This window comes from Mobula birostris, chromosome 6 (genome assembly GCF_030028105.1).
Source record: "Mobula birostris isolate sMobBir1 chromosome 6, sMobBir1.hap1, whole genome shotgun sequence".
Lineage (NCBI taxonomy): Eukaryota > Metazoa > Chordata > Chondrichthyes > Myliobatiformes > Myliobatidae > Mobula > Mobula birostris.
The window spans coordinates 110,892,951-110,907,942 of record NC_092375.1 but is presented as its reverse complement, the minus strand read 5'-3'; the positions used below and the strand labels follow the sequence as shown (position 1 = coordinate 110,907,942).

Here is a 14,992-nt window from a genome sequence, read left to right as displayed (position 1 = left end):
TAATATGATTTGTAGAGTCCTTGAAATCGAGTCCATTGGTTGCGGAATCAGTTCAGAGTTGTGATGGGTGAAGTTATCCACTCTGATTCAGGAGCCTGCTGGTTAAAGGGTAATTACTATTCCTGAACCTGCTGGTGTGGGACCTTCTGTACCTCCTTCCTGATGGCAGCAGTGAGAAGAGAAATGACCTGGGTGGTAGGGGTCCTTGATAATGGTGTAGGTTAAAGGGACGTAGGTTTATGGGGCATTCAGGCGCCTTTTGGGGCAGATGGAACCTGTACTGCTGGGATGGGTTACATTTGAACTGGAGGGGAACTCATGTACTGGGCAGGCATATGCTTCAGTTAGTTAAGGACTGTTTAACCTAGGGAACTGAGGGGGTGGGGGGGTTGGAGGAAGGGAACTTAGAACAGACCGGGCTCAACTGTTTAAACACCTTAGTGGAGAATAACGTATTAGGACATAAACTAATTATAAGCTTCAAAAATATAAAACTGGGTCAAAATAGGAAGAAAAACATCAGTAATAGAGTAAGAAGAACACCCAGAAGATGCTCTAAAAGTGGGGTTCCACAAGGATCAGTTTGGGGTCACTGCTATTTTTAATTTACATTAATGATTTGGATAAGCACATAACAAATAAATTAGTAGAGTTTGCAGATGACACAAAATCGAGGGGACGGGCTGATAACATTCATGCAGCAGAATCAATACAGATAGATTTAAACAAAATCCAGATGTAGGCAGATAAATGGTAGATGAAATTTAATGTAAGTAAATGTAAAGTATTACATATAAGAAGTAGAAATATTAGCTATACAGTGTGGGGGTCTTGAGTTAGAAAGTGCACTGTGTGAGAAGGATTTGGGTGTCCTGGTAGACTCATCACCATCAACATCTAGACAATGCACAGAAGTGACTAGGAAGGCCAATGGAATGTAGGGCTGGATAATGCGCTCAGTGGAGCTCAAGCCTAGAGATATTCTCTTTAAGCTTTATAATGTGCTTGTGAGGCCACATCTTGAGTACTCCGTACAATTTTGGTCTCCATGTTATGTAAGGGTTGTGAAGGCACTGGAGAGGGTTCAGAGAAGGGTGTTGAGACTCATTTCAGCTCTGCAGGGTATGAGCTATGAAGAAGGATTGAAGGAATTAAATCCTTTTAACCTTCGTAGGTGTAGAATGAGAGGAAACATGGTAGGAGTGTTCAAAATCATTAAGGGTATAAGTAAGGCTGCTACTTCAAAGTTAATCCATTGTTAAAGACACAGGGCCATAGGTGGAGACTGGTTAAGGGGAGATTTCAGACTAACGTGAGGAAGCATTTCTTTTACACAGCGAATTGTGGGCACTTGGAACAAGCTACCTAGTTTGTAGTTGAGAGTAGTACCTTAGAAACTTTCAAATCTAAAGGCAATAGTTATTTCAACACACTATGTGAATAGGAATTTGGCAAGCTTTGTTGGGCCAAACGGTCTGTTCTTTTCAGAAACTTTCTGATGTTGGATGCTGCTCCATGTAGATATACTCATTGAGGGGGGGCTTTTCCTGCGAGTGACCGGGCTGTATAACGTTACTTTTTTGATGGCTTTTCCTCCCGGTAAGCTGGTGTGGTCAATAACCTGCTCTGCGTGTACCATTCCAGGCCAGCCTCAGTCAGGTCTGATGGGGAAGTGTCGGCGGCCACGGACGGCCTTCACCAGCCAGCAGCTCCTAGAGTTGGAGAACCAGTTCAAGCTCAACAAGTACCTCTCCAGGCCAAAGCGCTTCGAGGTTGCCACGTCCCTCATGTTGACAGAGACCCAGGTAAGAAGGAGGCTGTGAAACCTTCAGGATGGGGAGGGCAACATGGCACCTTATTGCCTGCTTGCACTGTAATACTTTATTCTACATTCTGTTATTGTGAGCAGCTTTGGGCCCCATGTCTAAATGCTGGCATAGGAGAGGGTCCAGATATGAAGGGTCTTGGCCTGAAACATCAACCCTTTAGTCCTCTCCATTGATGCTGCCTGAACTGCTGAGTTCTTCCGGCATTTTGTGTGAGTTACTCTGGACTTCCAACAACTGCAGATCTTTTGAGTTCACAAGAATGATCCTGGGAATGAAAGGGTTAACATATTGCAGGTTTTCATAAGTAAAGTGGCAGAGGCGTTTTACAGGGAAACAGTAACAATTCACTTTATTGTTGACCAAACACAGAACATAGAGCGTGGTAAAAGCACTTTATATAATCACATCATCATGTTAGGCCAGCCTCTTAAAGTGACCCCCAACTCAATGTGAATTATGCTTGTTTCCACCCATTACATTACGCTATGCAGACCCCCCTCCCCCCAGAATTCACCAAACCTGGCATTGTGAGCCTGTCTGGAGCTTGGGTCCCATGTTCTATGGATGGAGTAACAACAGAGGCCTCTGGCTTGTCCCAGAGGTATGTTGACATGCTCATGGTCACGTCATGATGCCAGGGGCATAGCAGCGGAACCCTCCAAATCTTGGTGGGCCGGTGTAAGGTGATCTACTAAAATACACTCAGGTTTATCTCTCCTCTCTATGATAAGTCATTTCTCTTCATTCCAAAATGCATGAGGGGATGTAGGAATGCATCATGGCAGACAGAACGAATGAGGTGGAATAAAGGTCAACAGAAGCCCATGGTGTTCACAGACCTCTGGTGTCCCGACATGCTGGCACGGTCGAAGCTGCAAGGCAGTGGCACTTCCTGGCATTCGCACCAAAGCAAGCGTGATAAAAGCACAGACCTGACGTTGTCTGTTTTGCAGTCGTGGCTGTGTGTGTATGTTGGATGGCCTGTTGACCGGGTTTATTGAGACAGGGAAAGGAGGTGGAATGATGCAACTCTGCCTGGCTGAGTGTAGATTGTTAGTCATTTTAACAAGCTCCCTATAGTCATTCATAGGTGCATTAGCGAGAGCAATGCAAACTTGATCAAATCACCTCCCATCCTCTTTGATTCCAAAGAGAAAAGCCCGAGCTCGCTCAACCTGTTCTCATAAGACACACTCTCCTACCTAGATAGCATCCTGGTAAATCTCCTTTGCACTCTTTCTAAAGTTTCCACATCCTTCCTCTAATTCCTCATAATTCTCCTTAAGCTGTGCTGCTTGTGAATGTAAACAACACATTTCACTGTCTGTTTCAATATGCACATGATAAATAATTAGATGGATCCGAATCTGATCCAAGAAGTATGCTCCTGAAACTCTGCTGCACCATGTCCAATGACTCCACATCGTTTCTATAATGGGGATGACCAGAACTGCATGCAATACTCCAAGCATGGCCTAGCCAATGTTTTATACAGCTGCAGCCCAAATTTCCCTGACTGATGAAGACAAACACAATATACGCATTCCTGACCATCCTGTGTCCTTGCCTTGCCACTATCAGGGAGCTGTGCACTTGCACCCCAGCACTGATGCGTTAGTAGTCCTAAGGGTCCTGCCCTTTACTGTACATCAGGAGGAGGAGAAGATAGCGGCGCGACGCAGCGCGCGTGGCCTCTCCGGTGATGAACATCTGTTATCTGTCAAGTAGGGTGCTGTGCACAATTCTGATTTGATGGAGGCAGACGTGAGAGCACGGAGGAACATCTGGTGAAACTTCTGAAATGCCTGTTTCGCTGCTGCTGCTACTGTGTGATCAGGAATCTCTGGAGGGGGAGGCCCCGAGTCCTCGGCTTTGCTTGTTGCTCGGCGGCCGGGGCGGGGTCAAAGCGTTCGGCAGAGATGGTGCTCGGTGTCGGAGGGCTGGTCAGAGGCTCGAAGTTTTCAGACGGACTCAAGAGTCGGCTGTGGTCGGGTGCTTCCAGGATGCTGCATCGGCAAGTTTGCGGCGCTGGAAGCTCATGGCAGGGAGAGTTTCCCCCTTCTACCATCTGCGTGAGATGTTGGGGCTATCAGGACTTTGAGACTCTTTTTTTACCGTGCCCATGGTCTGCTTTTATCAAATTATAGTATTGCTTTGCACTGTTGTAACTATATGTTATAATTATGTAGTTTTTGTCAGTTTTAGTCTTGGTCTGTCTTGTGTTTCTGTGATATCATACTGGAGGAACATTGTATCATTTTTTAATGCATGCATTTCTAAATGACAATAAACGAGGACTGAGTGTCCTCATAATCTAATCTAATCTAATCACCCTCAGAACAAAAGAACAGCCCCTCAGAACAGATATGAGGAGAGGTTTCTTTTGTCAGAGGGTGGTGAATCCGTGGAATCCATTGTCACAGATGGTTGTGCAGCCAAGCCATTGTGTATATTTAAATTGAAGATTGACAGGTTCTTGATTAGTAAGAGCATCAAAAATTATGGGGAGAAGGCAGGAGACTGGAGTTGAGAAGGGTAATAAATCAGCCGTGATGAAATGGCAGAGCAGACTCAATGGTCCGAGTGGCCTAATTCTGTTCCTGTATCTAATGGTCTTACATGACCTCCAAAAGTAAAATATCTCGCACTTCTCTGCAATAACTGAATGGTTAAAACACAGGCAGTGGCTATAAGACCATAACATATAAGAGCAGAGTTAGGCTATTTGGCTCATAGAGTCTGCTGCGCCATTTCATCATGGCTGATCCAAATTTTCTCTCAGCCCCAATTTCCTACCTTCTCCCTCTATCTCTTCATGCCCTGACCAATCAGGAATATATCAGCCTCTGCCTTAAATATACATAAAGACTTGGCCTCCACAGCTACCTATGGCAAATAATTCCACAGATTCACCACTCTCTAGCTAAAGAAATTCCTCCTCATCTCTATTCTAAAAAGACACTTCTTTCTTCTGAAACTGTGTCCTCTGATCTTAGACTCTCCCACCTCAGGAAACATTCTCTCCACATTCACTCTATCAAGGCCTTTCACCACTTGATAGGTTTCAATGAGGTCACCCCTCATTCTTTGAATTCTAGTGAAAACAGGCCTAGAGCCATCAAACACTCTTCATATGACAAGCCATTTAATCCAGGAAACATTTTGGTGAACCTCCTTTGAACCCTCTCCAGTTTTAGCACATCCTTTCTAAGATAAGAGGCCAAAAACTGCCAAGTAAGGCCTCGCCAGTTTTTTATAAAGTCTCAACATTACATCCTTGCTTTTATATTCTAGTCCTCTTGAAATGAATGATAACATTGCATTTACCTTCCTCACCAGACACTCAACCTACAATTTAAGCTTTAGGGAGCCATGCACAAGGACTTCCAAGTCCCTTTGCACCTCAGTTATTTGTATTTTATCTCTTTTTAGAAAATAGTGAACTCTTTCATTTCTTCTACCAAAATGCATGACCATACACTTCCCGACACTGTATTCCATCTGCCATTTCTTTGCCCATTCTCCTAATCTGTCTAGGTCCTTCTGTGGCTTCCCTACTTCCTCAAAACTACCTGCCCCTCCACCTATCTTCATATTGTCTGCAAACTTGGCCACAAAGCCATCAATTCCATCATCCAAACCATTGACATATAACATAAAAAGGATTGGTCCTAATACAGACCCCTGCAGAACACCACTAGTCACCAGTAGCCAGCCAGAAAAGGCTCCCTTTATTTTCACTCTTTGCCTCCTGCCAATCAGCCACTGATTTATCCATGCTAGAATCTTTCCTGCAATACCGTGGGCTCATAGCTTGTTAAGCAGTTTCATGTGTGGCACCTTGTCAAATGCCTTCTGGAAATCCAACACATCAACAGATTTTCCTTTGTTTATCCTGCTTGTTACTTCTTCAAAGAATTCCAACAGATGTGTCAGGCACCATTTTCCCCTGAGGAAACCATGGTGACTAAAGCCTATTTTATTATGTGCTTCCAAGTACCCTGAAACCTCATCCTTAATAATCGATTCCAACACCTTCTCAACCACTGAGGTTAGACTAACTGGCCTATAGTTTCCTTTTTTCTGCCTCTCTCCCCTTTTGAAGAGTGGAGTAAAATTAGCAGTATTCCAGTATTCCAGGACCATCCCAGAATCCAGTGATTCTTGAAAGATCATTACTAATGCCTCCTCAATCTCTTCAGCCACCTCTTTCAGAACCCTGGTGCGTGCACCATCTGGTTTAGGTGAATTATCTACCTTTAGATCTTTCAGTTTCCCAAGAACCTTCTCTCTAGTTATGGTAACTTCACAGACTATGCCCCCAACACCTGGAACTCCACCGTACTGCTAGTGTCTTCCACAGTGAAGACTGATACAAAATACTTACTCAGTTCATCCACCATTTCGTTGTCCCCCATTGCTACCTCTCTGGCATTGTCTTCCAACGGTCCGATATCCATTCTCACCTCTCTTTTACACTTTAAGTATCTGAAGAAACTTTTGGTATCCTCTTTAATATTATTGGCTAGCTTACTTGTGGCCTTCCATCTTAAGGCTATTTGACCTTCAAGTCCATACTAGCAACATGTAAGAACATTCCAGCTTATCCCATTTCCCACCCTCTCCCCAAATCCTGTGACATATTCAGGTACCTCCTCAGGGTGCGATAATTGAATCTGTCTCCACTTCTCCCCCTGGTGGTGCATTCTCAACGTTAATCCACTCACTAAATAAAAATGATTGGAAACAGAGAACGTGGAACAGTACAGCAATGTTGTGCCAATCTATATAAAACTACTCCACAATCAGTCCTACCCTTCCTTCCTAAACAGCACATAACCCTCCATTATCTAAGAGTCACTTCCACCTATCACCTCAAAAGCTTCTTACTACATCACCCTCCACACACCTCCCTCCTCATCGAGTCTCACCTATCACCCGCCAGCTTGTATTCCCCCTCCGCCCCCTTTCTTTCCTACCCAGGGGTGTGGTCAGTGTTCAGAGTTCAATTCCCGCTGCTGTCTGTAAGGATTTTGTAATCCACGACTCTCCTCCGGGTGCTCCGGTTTCCCACCACACTCCTTAGACGTAAGGGTTAGGGTTAGTAAGTTGTGGGCATGCTGTGTTGGCAGTCTGCTCCCACCACATACTCGTACTGTGTTGGTTGACACAAATGCTGCATTTCACACTTTGCTTCGATGTTTTGATGTACTGTACATGTGACAATTAAAGCTAATCTTTCTAACTTTCTTTCTAATGATGGGTTCGCTTCAAAACTGTGTTATATGTGTACATAATTTTAAAAACTTCAATTCCCAATGTGCAATGCGGGCTGTTCACCCAGAACCGGAAGGGAAGTGAGAGCGAGCTGGTCGAAAACAATTGTCTGGAGCTAGAGCCGTTTTACAGTAAATAAATACATGCTGTACTGTTCCTTGTGGATGGAGCTGAGAAACAGGAAAGGTATGGCCACTTTAGTGGGACTGTATTACAGACCACCCAATAGTCAAAGAGAATTAGAAGTGCAAATCTGCAGAGAGATAGCAGGCAACTGCAGGAAACATAAAGTTGTGGTGGTAGGGGATTTTAATTTTCCATATATTGATTGGGTCTCCCATACTGTTAGGGGTCTAGATGGTTTAGAGTCTGTAAAATGTGTTCAGGAAAGTTTTCTAAATCAATATATGGAGGGACCAACTAGAGGGGATGCAATATTGGATCTTCTGTTAGGAAATGAGTTAGGACAAGTGACAGAAATCTGTGTAGGGGAGCACTTTGGTTCCAGTGATCATAACACCATTAGTTTCAACTTGATCATGGACAAGGATAGATCTGGTCCTAGGGTTGAGGTTCTTAACTGGGAGAAGGCCAAATTTGAAGAAATGAGAAAGGATCTAAAATGCATGGATTGGGACAGGTTGTTCTCTGGCATGGATGTGATCGGTAGGTGGGAAGCCTTCAAAGCAGAAATTTTGAGAGTGCGGAATTTGTATGTTCCTGTCAGGATTAAAGGCAAGGTGAATAGGAATAAGGAACCTTGGTTCTCAAGGGATATTGCAACTCTGATAAAGAAGAAGAGGGAGTGTATGACGTGTATAGGAAGCAGGGAGTAAATAAGGTGCTTGAGGAGTATAAGAAGTGCAAGAAAATACTTAAGAAAGAAATCAGGAGGGCTAAAAGAAGACATGAGGTTGCCTTGGCAGTCAAAGTGAAGGATAATCCAAAGAGCTTTTACAGGTATATTAAGAGCAAAAGGATTGTAAGGGATAAAATTGGTCCTCTTGAAGATCAGAGTGGTCGGCTATGTGCGGAACCAAAGGAAATGGGGGAGATCTTAAATAGGTTTTTTGCGTCTGTGTTTACTAAGGAAACTGGCATGAAGTCTATGGAATTAGGGGAAACAAGTAGTGAGATCATGGAAACTGTACAGATCGAAAAGGAGGAGGTCCTTGCTGTCTTGAGGAAAATTAAAGTGGATAAATCCCCGGGACCTGACAGGGTATTCCCTCGGACCTTGAAGGAGACTAGTGTTGAAATTGCAGGGGCCCTGGCTGAAATATTTAAAATGTCGCTGTCTACAGGTGAGGTGCCGGAGATTGGAGAGTGGCTCATGTTGTTCCGTTGTTTAAAAAAGGATCGAAAAGTAATCCGGGAAATTATAGGCCAGTAAGTTTAACGTCGGTAGTAGGTAAGTTATTGGAGGGAGTGCTAAGAGACAGAATCTACAAGCATTTGGATAGACTGGGACTTGTAAGGGAGAGTCAACATGGCTTTGTGCGTGGTAGGTCATGTTTGACCAATCTATTGGAGTTTTTCGAGGAGGTTACCAGGAAAGTGGATGAAGGGAAGGCGGTGGATATTGTCTACATGGACTTCAGTAAGGCCTTTGACAAGGTCCCGCATGGGAGGTTAGTTAGGAAAATTCAGTCGCTAGGTATACATGGAGAGGTGGTAAATTGGATTAGACATTGGCTCGATGGAAGAAGCCAGAGAGTGGTGGTAGAGAATTGCTTCTCTGAGTGGAGGCCTGTGACTAGTGGTGTGCCACAGGGATCAGTGCTGGGTCCATTGTTATTTGTCATCTATATCAATGATCTGGATGATAATGTGGTAAATTGGATCAGCAAGTTTGCTGATGATACAAAGATTGGAGGTGTAGTAGACAGTGAGGAAGGTTTTCAGAGCCTGCAGAGGGACTTGGACCAGCTGGAAAAATGGGCTAAAAAATGGCAGATGGATTTTAATACTGACAAGTGTGAGGTATTGCACGTTGGAAGGACAAACCAAGGTAGAACATACAGGGTTAATGGTAAGGCACTGAGGAGTGCAGTGGAACAGAGGGATCTGGGAATACAGATACAAAATTCCCTAAAAGTGGCGTCACAGGTAGGGTCGTAAAGAGAGCTTTTGGTACATTGGCCTTTATTAATCAAAGTATTGAGTATAAGAGCTGGAATGTTATGATGAGGTTGTATAAGGCATTGGTGAGGCCAAATCTGGAGTATTGTGTTCAGTTTTGGTCACCAAATTACAGGACGGATATAAATAAGGTTGAAAGAGTGCAGAGAAGGTTTACAAGGATGTTGCCGGGACTTGAGAAACTCAGTTACAGAGAAAGATTGAATAGGTTGGGACTTTATTCCCTGGAGTGTAGAAGAATGAGGGGAGATTTGATAGAGGTATATAAAATTATGATGGGTATAGATAGAGTGAATGCAAGCAGGCTTTTTCCACTGAGGCAAGGGGAGAAAAAAACCAGCGGACATGGGTTTAGGGTGAGGGGGGAAAAGTTTAAAGGGAACATTAGGGGGGGCTTCTTCACACAGAGAGTGGTGGGAGTATGGAATGAGCTGCCAGACGAGGTGGTAAATGCGGGTTCTTTTTTAACATTTAAGGATAAATTGGACAGATACATGGATGGGAGGTGCATGGAGGGATATGGTCCGTGTGCAGGTCAGTGGGACTAGGCAGAAAATGGTTCGGCACAGCCAAGAAGGGCCAAAAGGCCTGTTTCTGTGCTGTAGTTTCTATGGTTTCTATGGTTAACATTTTTGCCCATGTGGTTTGTCTTTATTAAGAACAAACATAACAGAAATGTTGACTGTTTCTCCTCTCTGTAGATGCTGCCTGACCTGTTGAGCTTCTCCAGCGTTTTCTGTTGGTTGCTCAAGATTTTGAGCCTCTGCAGAATCTATTTTTTTTAAATCTCCCTAACGCATCTGCCTTTATCACCTTCCCCCAGCAGTGCAGTCCATGCACCCCATCATTCTCTGTGTAAAAACCTTCATCTGACATGAGACACACTCTCAATGCTTCAGGAACAGCTTCTTCCCCTCGGCCATCAGATTTCTGAAAGGACAATGGACCCATGTACACTACCTCAGTATTTATTCCTCTCTTTTTGAAACTTATATATAGTAATTTACAGTTTTTTTATTATTATGTATTTGAATGTACTGCTGCTGCATTACAACAAATTTCATGACATATCCCTGCGATATTAAACCTGATTCTGATTATGGCTATGTGGGTAGAAAGTGCTAGCTTGATCTTGGTGTAGGTTAAAAGGTTAGCACAACATTGTGGGCTGAAGGACCTGTTCTGTTCTGTATGTTTGCAGACCCTTGTAATTCTACTTCTTCTGCCCAACGGACGGTGGATGGAGTTGATGGGAGAGAAGAGAAAATGTCCAGATGGAGGGAGGGTCTTTGATTTTATTGGCTGTTTAACAGAACATAGAACGTGTTCTCCTCCACCAACTCTCCCCACCTTCCTTTGGGCAGAAGATGTAGAATTACAAGGGGCATGAGAATGTTGCAACACCATTAGGAAGGGGATATGAGAGAGCTGACTGGTTTAGGGATTTGACAGCAGTGTGGAAGAAGATGTTCACGAGTCTGGTCATTGAGGTACCAAGCTCGTATCTTCTTCCAGAAGGCAGAGGATAGAGAAAGGAATGGTCAGGATGCCAGGCACCCCTGGTGAAATACTAAACATTTTCCACCCTTGTAGAGCTCCTTTGAATTTTTCAACCTCTCACCTTAAAGTTATGTCCCCTTGTATTTAACACTTCCACCTTGACTGTCTACACCTCTCATCATTTTAAAAACTTCTGTCAGGGTGTCTCTCAGTCTCTGATGCTCCAGCAGAAACCATCCAAGTTTGTCCAGCCTCTCCTTATAGCCCATACTCTCTAACCCAGGAAGCATCCTGGTGAACATTTTCTGTACCTTCTCCAAAGCCTTGCACAAATTCTATTGTACAGTATTTCTTTTATTCATTGTAAATGTCTGTAAAAACGTATCTCAATCTCATATCTGGCAACATGTGTGTACGTTGATAATAAATTTACTTTGAACTTTGCAATGGACAACCTCCCTTCCAGTGGTGGGCAAGTTATTGGAGAAGATCCTGAGGGGCAGGATTTATGAGCATTTGGAGAGACATAACCTGATTAGGGATAGTCAGCATGGCTTTGTCAAGGGCAGGTCATGTCTTATGAACCTGATTGAATTCTTTGAGGATGTAACAAAACACATTGATGAAGGTAGAGCAGTAGATGTAGTGTATATGGATTTCAGTAAGGCATTTGATAAGGTTCCTCATGCTAGGCTCATTCAGAAAGTATTGAGGATGGATCCAAGCAGACCTTGCTTTGTGGACCCAGAATTGGCTTGACCACAGAAGGCAAAGAGTGGTTGTGGATGGTTTGTATTCTGCATGGAGGATGGTGACAAGTGGTGTTCTGCAAGGATCTGTTCTGGGACCCCTCTTTTTTGTGATTTTTATAAATGACCTAGATGAGGAAGTAGAAGGCTGGGTTAGTAAGTTTGCTGATGACACAAAAGTTGGGGGTGTTGTGTATAGTCTGGAGGGTTGTCAGAAGTTACAGCGGGACATTGATAGGATACAGAACTAGGCTGAGAAGTGGCAGATAGTGTTCAACCCAGATAAGTGTGAAGTAGTTTACTTCGGTAGGTCAAATTTGAAGACAGAATATAATATTAATGATAAGACTCATAGCACTATGGAGAATCAGAGGGATCTTAGGGTCCATATCCATGGGACACTCAAAGCTGTTGTGCAGGTTGACAGTGTTGTTAAGAAGGTGTATGTTGTGTTGGCATTCATCAACTGTGGGATTGAGTTCAAGAGCCGTGAGGTAATGTTACATTTATATGAGACCTTGACTAGACCCCACTTGGAGAACTGTGTTCAGTTCTGGTCACCTCACTACAGGAAGGATGTGGATACTATAGAGAGAGTGCAGAGGAGATTTACAAGGATGTTGCCTGGATTGGGAGCATGTCTTATGAGAATAGGTTGAGTGAACTTGGTCTTTTCTCCTTGGAGCGACAGAGGATGAGAGGTGACCCGACAGAGGTATATAAGATGATAAGGGATGTGTGGATAGCCTGGGGCTTTTCCCCCGGGTTGAAATGGCTAACACAAAGGGTTATAGTTTAAAGGTACTTGGAAGTAGGTACAAGGGGGATGTCAGAGGTACGTTTTTCACACAGAGAGTGCTGGGTGTGTGGAATGCACTGCCAGTGATGGTGGTGGTGGTGGGTATAATAGGGTCTTTTAAGAGACTCTTAGATAGGTACATGGCGCTTAGAAAAAATAGAGGGTTATACGGTAGGGAAATTCTAAGCACCTTCTAGAGTAGGTTACATGGTCGGCACAACATTGTGGGCTGAAGGGTCTGTAATGTGCTGTAGATTTCTATGTTTCTATGACCATCCTGCACAGTGAGGTGTCCATGGAGGAAGGCCGCTGACTGGCACAGTCAGGCTGCAGGAGGACATGCTGAGCAATGCACTGAGTCTTGGTGCAGACAACGGAAAGGTTCTGCAGGGGCTCCTTCCACTACCACACATGGAAGGCTGAGGCAGGTGGGGACCCCCTTATATCCTGAAAGGATGAATCACCCAGGAGACCATGAATGGTTAAAGATGCTATGGTCTTTAAAACTAAGTTAAGTCACTACAAGGGCTTGGAGGGGAAGGACAAAGGTATAGGGTTCTTCCACTGCTAGACAGCGAGGGGCCACATTGGGTGAGGAAGCCCCTCAGTTACTGTAGTAGTGTAACAGCTCTGGGGGCCACATGAGTGGCAACAATGCTATTTGTTGTAAGGAATATAATAGAGCACAACTTAATGCTTTGGCTATGATTGTAAGGATGAAAAGGCTGCAAGGTTTACTTTTGTAAATAATTTTGTAGGTAACACAGGTAAGTTTATTTTGATATAAAAAAAACAAGTTGACATTATGGAATGTAATAATGATGAATGCAAAAGTTTTGTTTAACACACATAAAATGCTGGAGGAATTCAGCAGGTCAGGCAGTAGCTATGGAGAGGAATAAACAGTCAACGTTCTGACCCTACAGTAATATTTTTTTATGTATTGCTCTGTACTGCTGCCACAAAATGACAAGTTTCATGATATAGATCGATGATAATAACCTGATTGTAATTCTGAGTAACACACAACGTATGCTTGAGGAACTGAACAGGTCAGGCAGCATCAGCCCTGATGAAGGGTCCCAGCCTGAAATATTGGCTGCTTATTCCCCTCCATAGATGCTGCCTGACCTGCTGAGTTCTTCCAGCGTTTTGTCTGAGTTGCTATGGATTTCCAGCATCTCTTGTGTTCATGGAAACGTTTGCACTGTTGGCTCTTCAGTATTTTTTAATATGACGAGTAAAGTTTATTTTTGCAATGTAAAAAGTTCTTGGAAGGTCCCACTAAGAATGCGGGGGAGGGAGGAGGGCTGCAGTGGTAATGAGAAATGAAGTCTTTGTAGCAACAAGAATGTCAGTCCAATGACGACCTTCTCTTCTCAATTGCATTTTCCACTCAGGTGAAGATTTGGTTCCAGAACCGACGGATGAAATGGAAGCGGAGTCGGAAAGTCAAGGAACAGGTGGCTCAGGAGGCTGAAAAACAGCGGGGTGGCAAGTACTTGGAGAAAGCAGTTGGGGGCGAAAGCAGATCAGAGCCAGAGGGTGTGGATTTCAGCACCCACACCACATTTCTCCAGTGCAACACAGAACTGGGCTACACGTCAAACAGCTCCTGCTCAGAAGACGAAGTGACCCGGAAGGAAGTGAAAATGGCCCCGGCTTTGTGAATTACTTTGTGCAACTTCCTAATGAACGTGAACAGCCTACTTTCTTTCTGTCTCCCAGAAGTGCACTCTGCCCAAATGATAGGTCCTAGTGCCTGCCTGGTTTGTTCCTCTCTCTCTTCCTCTGTTTGAGATTTCTTTAAAATTCAGCCAAGGGGAAATAATAAAAAATTCTGACTTCTGCAAAGGAAAACTGAATAAAAAAGAGAGGCAATGCTGGACTGGCTGGGCATGAAGATTATATTGTACTGAGTTAATTTAATTTATTTTTTATTTTGTCATATTTAATGTGAATTATTATATACTATATTTTGGGAAGACATCTCTGGGTCCACGAAGGGCTGCTGGTTTGAGGACTTAATGGACAAAAAAATGAGTATAAAATAAGAACAAAAAGGAAAGAGACACTTTAAAAATGAAGTATCTTGGAAATGAAAGAAAAGAAGCGATTTGAAAGAATTGGGAATGTTTTTAATTTATTCAAATACTGTGAATTTTAAGTGTTTTGTGGATCTTTACATTTCTGCTTTATATTATGTAGCATTCAAGGAAACACAACCGGCTGATGTCACAGAATCTCAAATACAGATGTGTACATATGTATGTGTGCGGATGTGTGCAAATGTGAAAGCGTGTGCGTGTAATTGAGAGCAAGCATGTGAATGAGCATGAGTAATTGTGTGTGTGTGTGTGTGTGTGTGTGTGTGTGTGTGTGTGTGTGTGTGTGTAACTAGATGTGAGTACACATATCCATAAGACCTAGGAGCAGAATTGAGCCTTTTGGCCCAGTGAATAGGCTCTGCTATTCCATCAGAGCTGATTTATTATCCCTCTCTACCCCATTCTCCTGACTTAATCACCCTTGCTAATCAAGAACCTATCAGCTTCTGCTTTACATGTACTCAATGACCTGGCCTCCACGGCTGTCCATGGCAATGAATTCCATAGATGCACCACCCTCTGATTGAAGAAATTCCTCCTCATCTCTGTTCCAAAGTGAAGTCCTTCTATTTTGAGACTGTGCCCTCT

The 14,992-nt window shown here is 43.6% G+C and overlaps 1 protein-coding gene across 2 annotated transcripts in view; it reads left to right on the top strand.

The window, feature by feature from the left end:
* The window catches only part of mnx2b (motor neuron and pancreas homeobox 2b), an 86,146-nt gene extending 71,447 nt beyond the window's left edge, over window positions 1-14,699 (top strand). Inside the window, exons 2-3 of one of the 2 annotated variants that reach the window (XM_072262375.1) lie at window positions 1,645-1,805; window positions 13,697-14,699. In XM_072262375.1, coding sequence (XP_072118476.1) covers window positions 1,645-1,805; window positions 13,697-13,966 — 431 coding nt within the window. In that variant the 3' untranslated portion in view covers window positions 13,967-14,699. Of the gene's footprint in view, window positions 1-1,644; window positions 1,806-7,187; window positions 7,293-13,696 lie in introns of those variants that run through there. The other variant, XR_011886509.1, reaches the window with a different exon arrangement.
* The last annotated feature ends 293 nt before the right edge of the window (window positions 14,700-14,992 follow it).